This window comes from Anser brachyrhynchus (genome assembly GCF_964034855.1).
Source record: "Anser brachyrhynchus genome assembly, chromosome: 5".
Taxonomy (NCBI): domain Eukaryota; kingdom Metazoa; phylum Chordata; class Aves; order Anseriformes; family Anatidae; genus Anser; species Anser brachyrhynchus.
In genome coordinates this window covers 17,336,153-17,354,864 of record NC_137699.1, presented here as the reverse complement: position 1 = coordinate 17,354,864, position 18,712 = coordinate 17,336,153, and the positions used below count along the sequence as shown (strand labels likewise).

General features: G+C 42.9%; 2 protein-coding genes across 2 annotated transcripts in view; one reads left to right on the top strand and one right to left on the bottom strand.

Annotated features, from left to right (window-relative positions):
* The window catches only part of ABTB2 (ankyrin repeat and BTB domain containing 2), a 140,853-nt gene that overhangs the window by 43,062 nt on the left and 79,079 nt on the right, over positions 1-18,712 (bottom strand). Inside the window, exons 2-3 of the mRNA XM_080594498.1 lie at positions 9,244-9,390; positions 6,349-6,559 (exon numbers count right to left, since the gene is read on the bottom strand). Coding sequence (XP_080450624.1) covers positions 6,349-6,559; positions 9,244-9,390 — 358 coding nt within the window. The remainder of the gene's footprint in view (positions 1-6,348; positions 6,560-9,243; positions 9,391-18,712) is intronic.
* Positions 1-18,712, top strand: part of NAT10 (N-acetyltransferase 10) — a 103,014-nt gene that overhangs the window by 72,569 nt on the left and 11,733 nt on the right. The gene's annotated exons all lie outside the window — the stretch shown is intronic.

The following is an 18,712-nucleotide window of genomic DNA, read 5'->3' as shown; positions in this document are numbered from 1 at the left end:
TGTATCAAGTTCTCTTCCTGATGAATCATGGTAACAATAGAATATGGCTGTAAGAGACAAGAATTCAGACATAAATATATAAAATCTGAATTAGGAAAGGCCAGGCCACAGATAAATCTAAAAGACAGACAATGATGTAGCTATTGCACTTAATAAAATTCCATAAACCTGCAGTTTAAAAGAGTAGAGGGGGAAAAAAGCCTCATGACAGATCAGTGAGAGTCTGGAAACATCCATCTGGAGAAAAGATTTGTCCTGAAAAGCCTTAGCTGAAGCACTGAAAGCAGTGATACTTCCCAGTGATGTGGAGAGCACAGCTCAAGCAATCACAGGTCTCAGCAGCAGGCTCTGCAGGTTATTCCTGATTTTCCTTCCTCTCTGCCAGTTGGATGCCCATGCAACACCAAGCAGGACTTTCTGGAGATAGTTCTCATTAGCAACTGGGTTGTTAGTATTCTCTTTAATATGGATCAATACTGCTGTATAAATTGATCTGTGTGATTGAATCACTCCTGTCTCAAGCCATTCCAGAATAAACATTTAGTGTTCCAGGCATTTTCTGAGCAGAGGGGAAGAATGCAGCTAATCAAGAGGGAAAGAATTGAGGGCTTTATTTATTTCTAATGAAGCACCTAGAGATCATCAAGAAAAAAAATGGTACTAAGTTAAGATCAAAGTAATGCTTTTTCAAAATAATAAAAAGAGAGAGAGAGAGATGAGAACATCTTCACCAGATACTCGCTGGGGATTTAGGAAAAGCCATAGCACAGGATTTCTCTATTTGCATCAAACACTGCAACACTTGATAAGGAAACTAAGTGAGAAGACCCTTGAAAGCAGTGCTCTAGGAAAGCACAGGCACAAGTGACTTTGAGATTATTTTTTTCCCCAGTAAAACTGAGTGGCATTTCCCTGATGTATCTGAGAACAGACTGAATTTTGCAAAGTATGAAAAAATAATAGGGCTATAAGGCCAGTGCTCCACTCAGTCTGGTTTGAGCATGAGTATTTGAATCTGAGAGCATAATAGGCTCAGGTCACCATCAATTTAAAGGATAGGATCTTGAGACTGTATCAGGAAAACGAGAATGAAGCTTTCTCTTTTCTTATGAGGTGGCCCCCTGCGTGATTGCAGTTGGCTCCTTGCAGTGTCCACAGCTTTTCCAGCTGAAGAGCTGTGAATTTCCATCAAATTGGCAAGCCCTGAATTTTACTGTTGGCAGCTGACAAATTCTACATCAGCTGTGGAATTCTGCTAGTGTTTTACTGGATTTTCACCGACAGTCAGATGGGTACAGTCAGCGTGCTTCTGCTGATATAAATTGTTTTATACTCACTGATATTTAGAATAAAATAATGCACCAGCAAACTTACACATGTTAAACTTGGCACGTCTGCAAGTCAGATAGCTCAGAAAGCTCTGGTGTGACTGGATCCACGAGCACTGATGAGCAAGCCTAGAATTACTTTTAGAACATTCTACAGACCAACAATATCAGCAATATGAAAACAATTTATTGACGTTTAACTAGGGTAGCTGGAACAGGAAGAAGACTAGTCTACTCATCAAATACACACGGATAATAAGCTACACAACAGGAAGCAGGAACCACCTTTTTTTTCTCCCTTTTCTTAGGTATTAGGGTCATACTAAGGTTCCTACAATAAATGCTGTGCCCACACGATAATCTGTACTTTTTAGATCTTGCATTCAAAAATACAGAGGATGAGGGCAGTCAACGGCTTCTATTTCTAGCTTTGAGGCTGGTCTGCTGCCCTGGCTGTCAACTAATCTTAGGTAGACTAGTCCACCCAGCTGTAAAATGAGACTAGAATATTGACCTCAATTTGTGCTCTACAGGGAGAAGCCAAATACTCCGTATCATAAGTATCACTGAGAGAGCAATCTTGCCTGGACACACCATTAAAAATAAGACAAAAGCTTTATATTCCACTCGGGGAAAAAGTGAAGGGAGAGAGAAACTTAGTTTACCTTTGGATGGCCCTTCTCAAGTCACAGTATCCCAAATAATGCCAGCAAACATGCTCTGCTGCTCTGGGACATGATCTCACACCACAGAGCGCTCTGAAGCTCAGCTAGCCTGACATAAGCAATGGGAAAAAAAAAACAGCAGAAGCAGAGCAGAGAGAGGGAGTGCCACACGTCTGCTCACTCTCCATGGTCCAAAAGCACATTGTCTGATATCTGACACGATATACACTACGATTCCTGAGAAACTAAAAAAAATATTTTATTGCCCAGCAGAGAGACTTCTTGCAGCAGCAAAGACAGATGTGCTCTCTCATGGCATGGACAGGTTCTTAGCCTTCAGGCAGCCAGGCTACTGAACAAAGCAGCTCGGTCTTGCCTTAGGGTCTAATTCATTTGCCAAAGTATTGCACAAGTGGCACTCTACTTGCAAAACACTTCCTCAGGTGGCTCGTCTGACACCAAACTGGCAGATAGTTTACTGCCCACGCAGCAAATTCAGTATGGGGTTCCAGGTGGGTCACGGTTTGGTCATAGAGCCAGCAGCTACACACTCATTGTGGAAACATATCAAATGTTTTGCTAAAGATAGCTGGTTGCTTCCTGTCTAATTCTGCCTCTGCTCATTCTTCCACTTCGGTGTCTTCGCCTGGAGGTAAGTATCAGAACCAGACAAAACCAACAAAATTCCCAGAGGTTCAGTCTACTGATATCCCAAATCATTCACTCACTGGAGGCCAAACTAGAAAGATCCTCTATCTGCCAAGCTCTAGGGAGACAGCTACATCCACCCCATTCTTGCAGGACTCTACGGATTATTATCCTCAGTTCATTAGTTACCAAGGTATTTAGCGTGGATAAGGTATATAACCTCTATGAGTTTAAACCGGCTCTGTTCGTTGGGGTGCCTTGCATACCTAACTGCAATACATATGTTTTCATACTTTGTATAGTTTGCTGTAGGATATGTTCAGAAGCTCGGCTAGGTTTTTAAAAACCCTTTATGGCAGCCCAGGCATGACAGTCTCCATTAGGCATGGTTTCAGAATTTGAAATCTACACTTCCCTTCACGTTGCAGGGAAGCACAGTAAAGACCTTCCAGCCCCACAGACTCATGATTTTCATAGCACTTTGCATCACAGCATGATACAGAGAAAGCTCACAGACAACAGTCAAGCAGGATGGATAGTGGGCTGTCCGGTCCATCAGTGTACTGCACAACTGCAGTTCCTACTACACGGCTCTGAATCCGTACGGCTCACAGCTCTACCCAAGATCAAGACAGGGCTTTACCAAGCCTGCAGCTCAAACAGCTGTCCCTCTCTTTGCTAAACTTCAGGCTGGTATTCAATGATGATAGATTTATACAGCAGGCTATGAACCAAAGCACAAGCAAATGCAGAATAGGTCAGCATTACTGTCCTTGTTTGTGACTGAGATGTTTTTCAGTAGAAAACAAACTAGGATTGCAGTGTACATCACAAGTATATTCCAGAGAGGGAGCATAAATGCACAAAAGAGTTTGCAGAGTCTGCAGCTGATTTAGGACAGCTCAGTAAAGAATAAAAACTGGGCTGCACAGCTTTGCCAACACACATTAGGTGGATCAGTACTCTCATCTATCTAGCCATGAGTCTGGCATCTCACATGCAGCCTCAACGCTTTCCTCTTTAGCTAGGAAACAGTAAACTGTCTCCTGTATAAAGTACTGCCAGCAGTATTTATCCCACTGTCTGTACTAAATAATGTGCACAGAGGTCAATATATTAAGACACACGCACATTTTGAGCAAGTGAAAGGTAAGATTAGATGTTCTTCTCTAGCATATTGGGCAGTATTAAGTTCATTTCCAGGTTTCATAAACTTTTCAAAGCCAATTGTTTAACCTGATAGTCCTCAAATTCTGTTTTTTCTTCCCTAATGCCAGTTTTTGCTCCATTTTAATATATCCTCTTTCATTTCCTTTACAGCTAAATACTGGTCTGAAAAAAATGGCAGAAATTTCCCTTACACCAGCTGTTATAGGATCTAGTGCGGATTTTAAAATAGAATAGAGTTGCAGCCTGCATTCCAAACAAACTCCGGTAAACCATGTGAAGAGCATTGTTCGGGAGCAGTTGGAGAGATGACTGCACTCCTGTTAACTCGTTTATCACCCTCAGTGTACAAAACAAGGAGCTGCAGTAACATCATCATACTGCGAATATTGAAAAGAGCACAACACAAAATAGAAAGTTTAATTACATTTCTGATACGAGCTCCTTATCAGCTTCAGCTGCACAGCTGTGGAAACTAATGGTACAACTTTACAGAATTTGGCACCGTGAAAACTCATTTTTTGCACAGCCTGCAAACATAAAATGCAAAATAAATCGTCTTACACTAGGGAGGGCGTTTGATTAAGATTAGCTACCATATTGCTGTTTCTATTGGGGGAAGATCAGACATAAGCAGAAATAAAACCTTTTTTACTCTGCAAAACAGTTTTGCTCCCAGACTGAGACCTCAAGGAAGTCACTCTAGTACAAACTACTGGACTTTACAGAAAGACAGTTAAGCAACCAAGAGAAAATGAAAATAGGCAACCAGTGGGGGTAGCTACACAGACCAGCCACATGTAAAATATTTTGGCAGAACAGAAAACTTAGGGGTGACAGCTTGACACTTTTCTCCTTATTTGAGGTTTTCCTTAAAGTAACTTACTGAGCCTGCAGTTATAAAGGCTGCCTTTTGTCCAGCATGTTTTTCTGCTCTTTAGCCTGAAAATTCAGAGCCTTAAAAGAAGACAGTTCAGTCTACTGCTATTCTCAGGAGGTCTTCTCAGTCCTGACTTGCCAGGCTCTGGCCACAAAGCCATCAGCCACGGCTTTGGTGGTGGTGAACACTGCTACAGGAGGCAGGCTTGGTGCAGGCCAATGTAGGGCTGCATGAGGTTTGGGGCTGACTTGCAGCATCAGAAACAGAGACTGAAGACTGTGCAGTTTGACAGCAATAAGGAAGTGCCTCAACAACAAATAGACTACCCAGCAAGGGGCAGAGGAAAAAAACCCATAATCCCCACATGCACAGAAGATGACAGAAAGAAGAAAAATATGGTTAAATTTTGCAGTTTTTTAGAATGAATTTTAAGAATGACTTATATGTTACCATGATTTCATACCTACTTTAGAACCAGAGGCTGAGTATGGTAAAGCCCAAGGTAGGTCAAAGAAACCGCAGTATTCGTAAATCTGCAGAGATTTCTCCTCTACCCGCTCACCCACCCAACAAGCACCCCACTTTTTTGTTTTGTGAATGTGGCCTCTACCCCAGGCTACAACACCTCGCTATCCTATGAAACTTCACAACCATGGGCTGTTTTTGGGAAGGGCCAGGATACAGCCATCTGCCTGATGTCCAGCAGGCTAAAAGAAATCTAAAGGTAAGCTAGCGTAAGTACTGGCTAGTGTCATTCAGAAACCAAAATTTTCCATTTAGGTAAGATTTCTGAAATAAATACACAGTTCAATACATGCATTTCAAACTGGGGAAACCTAAGTCCTGAGAGGCCTGGGTCTCTCTGCAGGATGCAACTGCAAGGCAGCCGGTTATCGGTCTGCCTTTGAGCCGAGGAGCACAAGAGCAGGATCTCCCTGACCTGTCAGAGAACTCAACTTGTGGCCAGGGCTCTGAGGGCTCCTAGGCTCTCCGCTGCCACCCGCCTGTCAGGCAGGCTGCCAAGTTGCTGGGCAGGAAGGAAATCAGGGAGGTTTCTAACAGAAAAAACATCCCACTGGAAAATTTCTGACCCACTCTAATAATGAGTCTACTTTCAGAGTCAGGTATGATGCTGGCAGAAGGCAGGGCAACCCACTGCATTTTCTGTTCAGTTATTGGCTTCCTATATGAATTTCTTTGTGTACCATACACACAGCATCAACTGAAGTAATCATTATGACAGTTGGTCATAAATCCCTTCAAAACTCTGCACAGCAAATGACATTCCTGTTCCTGAGAACGATGACAGTTGTTAATTGGTGCTATTCAGAAGGTAAGATTTTCTTTGGTAAGGTCTTTACTGCTTTAGGCAACCACATGTACTTTTGGCAGTGTCTCCAGACAAGCCTCGTTGGCAGCGTACAGTATATGCCTCGCTCGGAAAGATTGCATGAAAAAACAGCTCACTTTCCAGTTCCAATTCCAAGGCTTCGTAAACTTGGCAAGGCTGACAGCATAATCTGGCCTGACTGCAGGAATAACTGATGCCTGATAGGTAGCATCCTGCAAAACCGCCAGCGCTGCTCATACAAACACTGCACCTCTACAAAAGGAGACCTTAGCCTAACTCCCTGACCACTGAGCTCACCAGCCTACATACCGTTCATTGTTCAGGGTCATTCTCGGAGGATCAAGGTTGGGGTTCTCCATGGACTCCATCTGAGGACAGCGTAGGAAGTAGTAGAGGGTATGGAGAGCATCAGGGGACCAGGAGATGGGTTGCTGCTGCCGCGTTTGCCGAATGGGGCTCATGCCTGGGCGGATGGTGTTCAAGCACTGCATGTGGTGCATTGCTCGTGATACCAAATCACCTGCACAAGGAGAAAGAATACAAAAGCGTCTCTTTACTATTCATCCACAGTCCTCTTAAGTACACTCTTTCAGCTAAACAAAATCTCTCACAGCTAAGAGAAATGCCCTTTGTGTACAAATTTTCTTTAACTAAGCCAAAAGCTGCCCTCAAGCTGCCACGTTTTGCAGTTTGTCGTAAGGGAAATTTTGTTCTTTCAAGTGGCAAGTTATCACTTAGAAATAGAGATTTAAGCTCTTCTCAGTCACCATACATTCAGAACAAGAGCTTTACAGTGATTTTTCCATCCTGTTTTAGTGTTTTTCTCCTATTTCAAACCAGGTATTAAAGTTTCTTGCCTGCCTACAAAAAGTGATGGTACCTTTGTAAAATCATCATGATTTTACAATCAATTGCCTGAGCTGGAAGCATAGCTTACACAAGGCAAAGCCAGTACCATGAATACAAATACCGTGTTCTCATCTCCAGCATCACTATTTTAGGTTATGAGATTACTCCCAATTCTTTCAGCTGGGTTCTGAGGTTCAGGCACTTGTGAGTAATTAATGATATGTTCAGTCCAGAAACCCCTTCTTTGAGGGGTCTGATTCTCTCCTTCTCACTCTACCTGCAGGTTTCTCCAGAATAACAAGACCTGACTCTCTTATTAAAAAGCCAATCTTTATCATGCTGGCTGTCACAAGATGCACCAGGAATTTGCCCCTGAGCCTTGTAATAAGTGCAATCCAGGAGCTTTCGGAGCTGCTCAGTCCTCTTGGTCTTTGAATTTGAGCCAACCTACCTCTGTTTCAGAGTACGGGTGGACTTGACAAGGCCTTGAAAAAGGCGACCTGTGTTACACCATTTCTATGAGTAAAGGACTTTAAGGCTGCAGATTTATAAAAAGTTCACAGAGCAATGACCCCAAGACAGCAGCTATGCAGGGAGTCTTTAGTCACATAAAGCTGACATTTGTGTAATATGCTTGCTTCAGGCACACCCTGTTTACTCTCCTTTTATTGTGGTGCATTACAAACTACATGAGCTTTGCAATAAAGGCTCCAGACATTACATCTTTGAGTAGTGTGACTACCATACCACCGGTCTGAATGATTACTATACATAGCTAGGGTCTATTTTTTCCTTGGGAGAATCTTCTGTTGCTTTATGCTTTACAGTCCCCTAAAACTCTCACAGGAAACGTTAGTCCATTGTGTCCCACAGCTACAATACTGGGAAAGGATGAAACTGAAATAGTCACCCCATCTCAAAGCTGGATCCTGAGAAAGCACCTTGAACTTACCCATGACAATATGAAATACTCGCATCTCCCTCTGAGATTCTTAGGAAGCTTTCTGTTCTTTTATATCACAGCAAGACTCTAAATTTGCCAAACAACCTCCAGCTGAAACCCTGAGGTCCTAGTGTTGCACAGGCAAGGGAGAAACCCTGACAAAACTCCCGTATGTCTATACAACATTATTAGTGGTTCAGATCAATGAAGCACTAAAAATCTCTGTTTGCAGTGTAAAGTTGTGCCACTTGTTTGGTGCATAGCAGGTTCAAGTTTAAGGACCCACTTCAGAATGCAAAAACCTTCCAATGCCTCCGCCTTTCCACTTCAGGAGCTTCTGACTCTCTACAATCTAAAAATTTTACAAGAATGTTGTGAATCCTCTAGCATTGGTACTAACACAGAAGCCTGCACAATTATAGAAGAAATGCATCTGGAATTTAAATTTTCAGCACAGAATAACGTTCCTTCTCCTTTGCACACTCACTCTCTTTATTTTTTTGGCAACGTGCAGTAACATTAAAAAAAAAATCAGTAGGCAACTGTATCAGGAGATCTATTCACTAGATGTAATGACCAAGTTGGCCAAAGCAGGGCTGGGGGAAGAGAGAGAGAGGAAGCTGTATTCAATCATAGGCCCATGCTACAAATGTTCTCTTGTGTTCCAGGATAAATAGAGGTGTGTTAAAGGAATTTGAAAACCTCAAATTAAGGCAGGTTGCAAAATAAATGGTGAAACCCACAAACTCCTTGCTGGCCCCTGACATTCATTAGCATTCACGTGGTAGAGACTAAGAAAGTGATGCCAGCAGAAACGTTGCAAGGGAGAAGTAGACCGGGAAAACACAAATCATTTTTGTTTACTTTAAAGGAGCTTTGTGAGTAGTCTAGGAATGGAACATTTCATTTGGTTACCATTAAAAAAAGTTTTGAACAAGTTTTTGTTACTGAAGTGCTCTCAGATTTTTTTTTCCCTCCACTTTTTGTTTTTTAAGTAACCAAAAAGCTTTTCCTTGAGTATCCTGCACCCTTGACATTTCCACTGCATAAACACTAAAAAAGGAACCCTCTCAGCCATCTGAGGGAGGTGCCACTGCTGTGTTCCACAGAAGTCCAAGAAAGCCTCCAGAAGCATCTAGGCAAAAGCATCCATCTTCTATTGGCACTAGCACCACTAACTACCAAAAGGCTAGAAAAACCGCATCTTATACATTAATTAAGTATAAAGTAGTCTAATGAACCAACTTCATTTTCATAAACGGCACCATGAGACAATTAAATCTTACACAACACTGGCCACATACTCCTCACACTGTCAACAATGGCAACGCTCCCACTGACCTCAATAGCAGAGGGACCGGCTCTCCTGCTTCATTGAAAGAAACCCACATTCAATTGCAACTGAAACTTACTCAGTTCAGAGATGCTTCCAACGCAAGTTGCCAGCAGAGACTGCTCTAAAGTTCGGAGTTCCAGCTGGGCGTAAGCATCAGCCCTTCCATCGCTGCACACAGAGCCGTCATTGTACGGGCTGAAGTAGGCAGGCAGAGACAGCACACCTGGGGAAGACAGCAAGGAACAGACCTGTTACAAGAGAAGTTACAAGAGCGGAAAAGCAAGTCTCCATACTGATAGTAGTGATATGGAGCTGAAACACGTTTGTGCCTTAGTCAGGGGACTCGAGGGTTTTTTGAACAGTTCAAACGAAATCAAGTAGTGCTGTAAATACCATTGGAATGAATAGAACAGGGCAACTGGGCTCCAGGTAGCACAGACGGGTGTTTCCACAGCCCGTAAAAACTAGAAACAAATTGCAGTTGAGATAAAGCTACATGAAAAGCGTTAGTGAAGCCTCTAATATTGTTTATACAACAACTCAGCTGTGCACACACAGGTTGCCTTTGAACAGCTGTATGTAGATTGCTAGATATAAGGGCCTGATTTTCAGAGGTGTGGAAGATAACCTCAAGTCCATCTAGGGTAAATGGTAGCTGCAATCTTTGCAACTCTGAAAATAAAGCCAGGGGCTATGCCAGTTCTTTGAACCTGCATGCAGCTTCAAATGTGCAGACTGTGGTTTCTATATGCGTGAACCTTTGGCTTTGCCAAACTACGCCTACAAGTTTTGAGGTTGACTATATTTTCATCTCTATAAATGACCCCTTTATTAGAGGGATAGGTTAGAAGGATAGTAGCATTTCACACATGCAGTCGCTGCACACACACTCCTTCCATTCTGAAGGATTTTATTTTGTGTATGTGAGCATTAATGCACAGCAACCAAACAGAACTAAGGATTTGCAAACAGTTTTCTGTTGTTATTGGGACCTCATCATACTTTGTGCCTGTCCTTACAACTCATTTGCATTGGTGACAAATTAAAGGCTGTTTGGGTGAACAGGCTGGGAATGGTAGTGACAACTAGGGAGAGTACAAAAAACTCCTGAGATACAGTTTCATGTTAATGTGCAAGCTGTCTCTAAAAGAGGCAGTCATTTACTTCTCCCCAGTCACACTTTTCACCCTGTAACTTTGATTGAGTACAGCAAATCTGCAGCCGCATTGCAAGTCAGTGCCACGCAGATCCCCAAAATATAATTTTGCCTCCCCTACTTTCCTCCCAGAAACTCATTAGTTGATCAGCTTTTCTTCAAATTAGTGTGCTGAATGGTTTTGCCCTGTGGCCACAGGACTGCTCTGAGTGGCAGGGAAGGGAGGGGGGGCTGGGACCTCTACGGCCGCTGGGAGGCAGGGAGCAGGGATACGTGACCATGGTGAGGGTGGGAGAGGGGACCTGCTTCCTCTGCTGGCACCCTGCGGTGAGACCCGATGAGCCACAGCGTGACACCACATCCACAGTGCAGGTGGACTCTGAAAAGCTTTTTGCAGTCCACTCACCCAGAGTTCCTGTATCCTGATGTTCAGGCTGCTGCCATATCATTCATTACAATTGATCCCACAATTCCAGCAACACATCCTCGGACTAGATTTTCTGTGCTGTTAGACAAGGATGCTTACAGCCATTTCTGCCTGTGCTCTTACCCTGCTGCATCCTGTATTTTTGATTTTTCCACTTTGATCCGCACACAGCCATACCAACAGCCTTCAGGCTCGACCTGCATTTCCTTCCCACCCTCACCTTCTGACCCCGGCTCACTGTTGGATGTGGAGATACTCTGCTCATATTGCAGCGACCTCCTGTCACGTAGGTGTTCTGCAGTCTCGTCAAACAAAACCCTTGCCAGTTGAACTGCAGTGTATTGGGCAAGACCTTTGTTTCTTTGTCTTTATGTTTTCTTTGAAATTATATGCTGAATTGATCTCTCCTACCCTTTTCACATCCTCTTCACATCCTGCTCGGTGGCAAAGCCAAGGACTGCATCAAAAACTTCCTGGACATTTTGAGGATAAGGGAATGATTTATCCTGTTGTGCTTCTTCACTGTACTTCACTGTTAGTTAATGGAGAAAACTCTGCCAATGCCCTCTGTAACCTGAATAATTAGGAAGTCGAGGCTTTAAAAGCTAACAGAAGCGATGCATGCAAACTAGAAGAGCTTGCTAACTACACTGTAGCCTCCTATACAGAGCCTAAGCCACTTCCTTTTCCACGTTAAAGCTATGAAAGGATGTTTTAAGACATATGGATTGAATTTATGGCAGAGGGAGAACAAAAATAGACTGATTTGTCAAAAGTTTCGAATAGAGGCATATAATTCTACAGAGGCGAAAACAGAAACTGGCAGTTACATTATTAAATCATGCAGAGCTAAAAAATGGTGCACATTTCCTCTGCCAGCCTGCTTCACTTGGTTCCATTTTCTAAAGAGGAATTAAAAATCAAGACTTGCAGACTGATTTAAATTGGCTCACGTAGGAAACAACACCTTCTCAGTTTTTCAGTTAATTGTTTGCCAGGTGCTGTGGGTAAGACGAAAGAGAGATGATTTATTTACTTTTGGAAAAATTGCTCATACGAGACAGTCACGGGTGAGATTTATGTTCTCACCTGCCGTGGTACGGCTGAGGAGTATCCCCAGCGTACCGGGGAGCAGCGAGGAAGTTACTGAGACTCCTGCCCCGTGCCAAAGCCCAGTGATGTCACCGGGGATTTTCCCGGGGACCACAGTGGGGGATGAATCAGGCCCTGCTTACCTAAGGCCTCGCAAAGGCTCTCCAGGTCGGCGGGCAGGTCTTGGTAGGTATGAGCAAGCCTAGGAAGGGGAAGCCACACCGCTCCCTGCTGTGCTGGAGGCAGACTGAGAGCAGCCCCTGGGTGGGCAGCAAAGCAGAACCATACCCCACAAATTATTACCGAAGAGCTTTATGGCCCTTATCTCGCAGCACGCTGGCCGTGATTTCTCTTCCAATATATTTCCAGTAACTGCAGAGTTGGAAAAGCATTATGCTTGCTCTTCAGATCAGAAATTCAGGCACAAGGACATCTGCAGTCAAGCTTTGACTATTGGTATTATAATTAGGAACAGGACTTAAATTTTAATACCAATTAAAAAAAAAAACTTTGACAGTAAAAACAACTGCATTGTGATGACTACTTGGTGGTATCAGCTCTGCTCCCACCCAAACCATGCAATTTGTAAATAAAAGGTGTTACAAAGGTATAAACTGCAGAGGCAACTTCTACTTCTATCTGGCATTCACATTTCTGTATTTTTATATTTGTGGCACCGCTGGTTTTAATCATGGCTAACTAAATAAGCAAAACTATAATTGAAATAAATCAATTCATGTCTAAACACTCTCTTTCTGTTTGAAATCACGTTAGAACTGCTGATTTACTTTCCGAAGCTCAAGAAAATGTTTTCCCCACAAAACAACAATGTGAACCAGCACCTAATTACTGTGCAGGAATGAGCCATTCAGGCATGCACACCACCGTTCTTAGAGCATTTTCTCTGATGTGGGTTACGCTGTGTTATATCTCAGGCTGTATCCTGGCATTCCGGTCACATTTTTGTTTTTTAATTACCCAGGATTTTCGGTATGGATCCAAGCCCAGGTGAAGTTAGTGAGAGCCTATTAATTTTAGTGGGCCTTAGATCAAGCCTCAAGAGCACAAGCTAAGAAGTCACCTCTCTAGAATGGCGTGAGGCAACACCCTGCAGCAGCTCGATTGAAAGCACGTTTGTAGTGCTGTGATTAAGGCACAGCTGGCTAACAATTTGTTTCTGATATTTCCATAGCCTTTGAAATAGCAGCTGGAAATAAATGCTTATTTATTCTACCTCAGTTAATATATGAAACCTGTTCACGGGCACTTGCTGCCAATGATCTTAAAAGGCTTCACAACTGGGTAAAATTCCAGTTAAGTGTTCTTTAAACTGAAATCATTTGGCTTGCCCAAAGATTTTGAAATTGTTGTCTGTAATTTGATGCTAACAAGCTATTAGAAAACAGCAACTGAAAATATTTCCAAAGTCTGACCTGGGTCCAAGGAAGAAGTCCCTTCACACACTTGGACATCTTTGTGCTTTAAGAGGTGCAGCAGTTCTGCTGCGAGCTTTGCCTACAAGGTGATTGCCCACGAGCAGGGCTGTGCAACATGCTGCTTGCTCTCCCTAAGCTGGGCAATCGGTCCAGCCCTCGAACAAGGAACTTTCTGTAAGGAGCCCTGGTCCAGCTCAATGTCCTCTGATAATACAGAAGCTGGCATCAGCTTCTGCTCTTTGGATACCAAACCACAAGGAAATGCAAAGACTTTTACCAGAGTTTTATTTTGAAATTTGGATGTTTAAAAATTAATTCAAGTAAGGTTTTCCACGTTATCTTCACCCTTTACGCTGTTTGCACATTACGTTCGTGAAAAAGGACTAACCATCATTTTTACCCTGCCGTAATCATTTTCTCTATGCCTTCTCTACTTTAATCTGAATCCTTCATGCTGGGACACAACTTCCTAACGATTAACACATCAGCCGTTTGAGGTCTTTCAAACACTTACATGATGTCTGGAGGTTAAGATGGGGCCACTCAAAAGTGGCAAAGGGCCAAGGAGGCTTGTCTGGAAAGTACTCAAATTCTGCTGTCTGGGATTCCTCATGGATGCTGCCCAGGGTACTAACTCTGTTATTTCAGAAATGTGCAACTTAAAATCTCAAGAGCTGCCTGTATTCACAATAGGTTAGGTAATGAATTAGAAATATAGTTAGGACAGGGGCATACACCGCAAACTACCAAGCCAGAAAAAGTGCACTTTTTTTTTCCCTAAGATAAACATAATAGAGTCTATGAGACAATACAATGTGCACTGATTTTTCCCTTTGGCCAGAATAAAAACAAGTTCTATGGGCAAGCATTCTCTTTGTGTATTGTGTTTGCATTGCACCTAACAGTGGGAATCATTACTGATTGCTACCACAATACAAATTGGAATGGGAGACATGTATCTATTTGACAGAAACAAGAAATGAAAGCCCTCAGAACATTAAGGTTCATCTTTAACATTATAGATTGCTTCTAAAGGCTCCTAATGTAAAAAGCCACGTATGTGAAATCAGAACTACTGCAAATATGCTACAGAAATGTCTAAGGAAACCAAGTGTAAGGGAAAAAAAAAAGTCTCCAGTCTCCAGCATCAACATACTTCTGCAATGTTTGGCTTGTGATAAATGCCATAAGAAACTTTCTCAGAGGTGAGAATGATAGCTGCTCCCAGTGAACTGAGCTGTGATTTAGAAGACCAAAATTTTGAAGGCAGACGGCAATGACCTGACTATACTGAACAGCCAAATCCCACTCGTTTCAATGGACCTGGTAAAAACCTCATCCAACTGCAATTGCAGTTTCCCACATTGGAATTTGGCTGTGACAACAGGCTGGCTGTCACCTTGCACAAAGTCCTATAATTCTTCATGGCAAGGAGCATTCAAGGCTTTCCTCATTTTTTTTGTCTCCCATTCTACCAAGCAACACAATGTTGTGCAGTTCCCCCTTGCCAATCAACTCAGTACAGACCCAGAGTACAGAGCACCACCTAGAATTAATGCCAATTCCTGGAGCTCTCTATTTTCTCCTTGCCGAACCACCATTCAACTGCTAAGAAAGCTCAACCCTCCCTTAATTTATGAAATAAGACAGGCTTATCCTGACAGAATATAAACAAACAAACAACAACAACTAAATATGAAATAACAGGCAACCAAAGCGTTTCTGATATCACATACCCAAATCTAAACACATCAGGTTATATAATCAAGTACAGTCATGCAATAGATGATGAGAAAGACTTGTGATCAGGAAACAATACATATAATTGCTAACATATAGGAAAATAATACACTGCTATAAAGCAGGCACGCATCTCTTTCAGTTTGTCTGTCGGCAGTATGAAAAATCAAACACAGTTGCTTGTATCTGCATCCACATTAAACAGCAATACCGTAATTGAAAACAGGAGGAAAAGCAGAAGAGGGGGGAGCTTCAGCATAGAGAGAAAAGATCTTTAAATCTTCTGCAAGTGCTCAGCTGAGTCTCTCCACTGAAGTGCTGCTGTCCTAATAGCATAGTTCTGGACAGCTCTGATTGCTTCACAAAGCCTTCACGTGAGCTCCCCGTCCTTGGTCTAACTGCCTGTAGGAACAACATCCCCTTCAAATCAACTTTTTCGTGCCCCTGTTGACACATACAAGTAGACACAATTATCAGTTTAACTTGAAGGAAACTTCAGAGCTAACCCAGCAGGAGATCTGATGCTGCCTGTGAGGGCCAGGACCGGCATACTTTGGGTGCACAGTGGCATGCAAAGTCACCCAGCTGTCAGTTATGCCTAGGTACAGAGCAGCAGCCCACCTGGCACCAAGAACAGCTGCAAGGCTGCACAGCAGGGAGAGGTGAAAACAAAAGATGAGGTACTGGGCAGGGCTGCATGGAGAAACTTGGACAACACCTGCATACGGCACCTTGGGCTTCAAACTCAAGCACAACCATTGCTTGCCTGTACTTCAGGAATGTTAGCAGAGATGTGTTCTTAAAGCATGCAGTCTGGTCCTTGCTGTTCCTCGACGTCAGCAGGCATTACTTGACTTAAGTATCAAAAGTACCACTACTACCGATCTTTAAATGTTTCCTTACTCCTAAGTTACTAACTGTGTATCCATAAGGCCCTTTCAAACATGCTACATACTTTGCCTCACTTTTGCCATGAAAATTACGGAATTGGGCTCAAAGTTGGAGGAGAGAAGGTAGGAAGTATCTACATGAACTACTACATTTGAATTCAGCTGTGACAGACAGGACTGCAAATGACTACAAATGTAGGAGAAAGGCCTGGGTTTAGTACTGAGTCAGTATTTATTGAGTCATTAATCCCACTTCCATATCCCTGTGGTCTTCTGGACAACCACTAACCTGGCCTGGACCCAAGCACTTAATTGAACACGAGCTCAAGGGAACATATCCTAGGCTTATATTTTAATGACTGCCAAAAAAACATAGCAAATTTTATCTTTAGCAGCAGCAGCATACTTTGGAAGATAAAAGGTATTGGTGCTTTTATGAGCTGGTGATTATCCTCATTTCCATTTTCTTCACTGGGGAAACAGAGACAAAAGAAGGAGAAACAACTTTCCAAACTCATGCATCAGAACCAGGGCTTTGCGAGGTCCAAATGGCCCAGTTCAGAAACACTGTGACATTAGACTTTTCCTGCATGAAATTGGCCAACACCGAGCCAAAGACGAAATACAAAACCAGAATCCTGTGCCAAAAAAATGAGCACAGTCCAACAGGCAGAGAAGACTTACCATTAACTAGTTGTGTAAACCCTGACCAAACAATTTAGTCCATCTTGGTGTCCCAGTTCACTTATCTGTAAAATGGGGATATCGCTTTAGTCCTGCTAAGGGCAGTCTGACAGAAGCAGCTTAATTGCTTCATTTCTCTCTCTCATTTTACTCCTTCGTGCTACTCAACACTTCAGCAGTGTCCCCACTTCATCTGTGTGTCAATAGTATGCCTTCTGTCCCCTAGCAACAGCACATCTTCCATTTACATAGCCCCTTTTACCTTCAGCAATCCCACAGCTCTGAGGGATTGAGATGAAAGAACACAGTACTGCGGCAACATGCAGTTCCACCTCAGTGTGGCTTATGATACAAGAAGAGAAGCTTTAACCAAGTGAGAGGGTTAAGAAATGTAAAATAGATTTTAACCTAAATAGAGATTCTGGTGTGGATATAACGGTGGGATTGTTATTCTGGCAAATGTAGCGAAAATGCAGTTCAAAATAATAATAAAAGAAACAATATACAAAAACCAAAACAATAAACAAATATACGTGCCAGGTAAACAACGGCAACTCCAGAAACACTAAATCCTTTAGTACCATTACTACGGGGATTAGAAAGCTTAGGAGGAAGAGTTTACTATCACTTTCTTTACCACCTTGGAATTCCTTCCACGTCTCCAGCTTAGATACTTCTTCAGTAAAACAGCTTCACTTGGAGTAACCAGTGGGAGGGCAGCTTAGGCCTAACAAAACTGCAGGCACCAGCTAGAGCCCCAATACCCTCTACAATACCCTCTTCTAAACCATTCCTTATTGTTCACTGTCCTTCCTGAAATATGGTCTTTGAATCATGCCCAGTTCTCCAGATGTGGTCTGACTAAGCTCTTTGTACATGCCATAATGACCTCTCTTTATTTGCGTTCAATTCTTCTATTTATACATCCCGTGATCTGTATGCTTGCCAAACACAAAGAGGATAGTAAATTTATATCCACTGTCACTCCCAGTTCCTTTTCTTGGGGAATATCTAGAAAGAGAATCTGCCCAGGACAGCGCTCCAGAATAACTCGCTTCCACTATCAAGCAGTTTCTCTGGACAAGAAGGGCTTTTTCTCCTGAGCAGAGTGCAGGGCAGATGTGGCTGCTGTAGAACTGGCGACTGAGCATTGTGCAGTGTGAGCAGGGCATGCAGCAAGGGCTCAGGTGTGCCTCCCTGGGCAGGGCTGGTGACCGGGCAGCCTACGGCGCTCGGCCAGCCTGCAGATGTTGGCCCACGTTGCACCCCATGGCTCTTCCAGAGAAATCTCTTGCAAGAGTTTACTCTACGTGACCCCTGCCCGTGAACGTCTTCAAACAGGTGAGCCTTTGGCCAGATAAAATCTGCCCTCCTTAGACTCTCCTGGCTGTAGTAAACATGCCATTAAAGTAAAATTTTAGAAACTGTGGTCACTTAATAGACATGAAGACTACAATTACATCGGTTAATGACTTGAAATATCAGAGCTGCTTATTACATGTGCATTTTAAAAAAGCCATGAGGAAATAGGAACTCAACAGTAAGCGAACGACTGCTCCTAAAGGAAAGGTCTCTCTTTACACGAGTCAAGGGTTGTCTCCATTAGCTGCCAGCAACACAGGCCCTCTGATGCATGGCTGAGCAGTTTTGATTTTTGCCAGGGTGAAATATGCATCTGTCACTCAGCATAAGATTGAAATTTTATCTGAGTGAAACACAGCCCGCTTCTAAGACCATAAAGTCTGACCTCAGGAGGGCAAGGGTTTGGAGTCTCGCTAAGATGATCATATGCATGCTGTGCTTGTGGGTGATAATGATTCAGGTTTTAGTCATTGAGCAGACAACACAAAACTTAGGGCGGGTGCATCCTGAGCAGTCTGCAATAAAAATGGCAATAAAGTGCAGATTTCATACCTACAGCTAATCTCCGATGTTGTCATCAACGCTACTACAATAAACTACTGGTCACACCGCTATTAACCAGCATGAGCTTTGTCATCTTTACCCCCAAATTTTTACCCATTCTTGCCTAACATTAGTTTTGGCCAGCATGAATTTTTAGACAAATACGAAGACAAACCTCCACCACACAGATAACAATGTTTGTGTTTGACATGTTA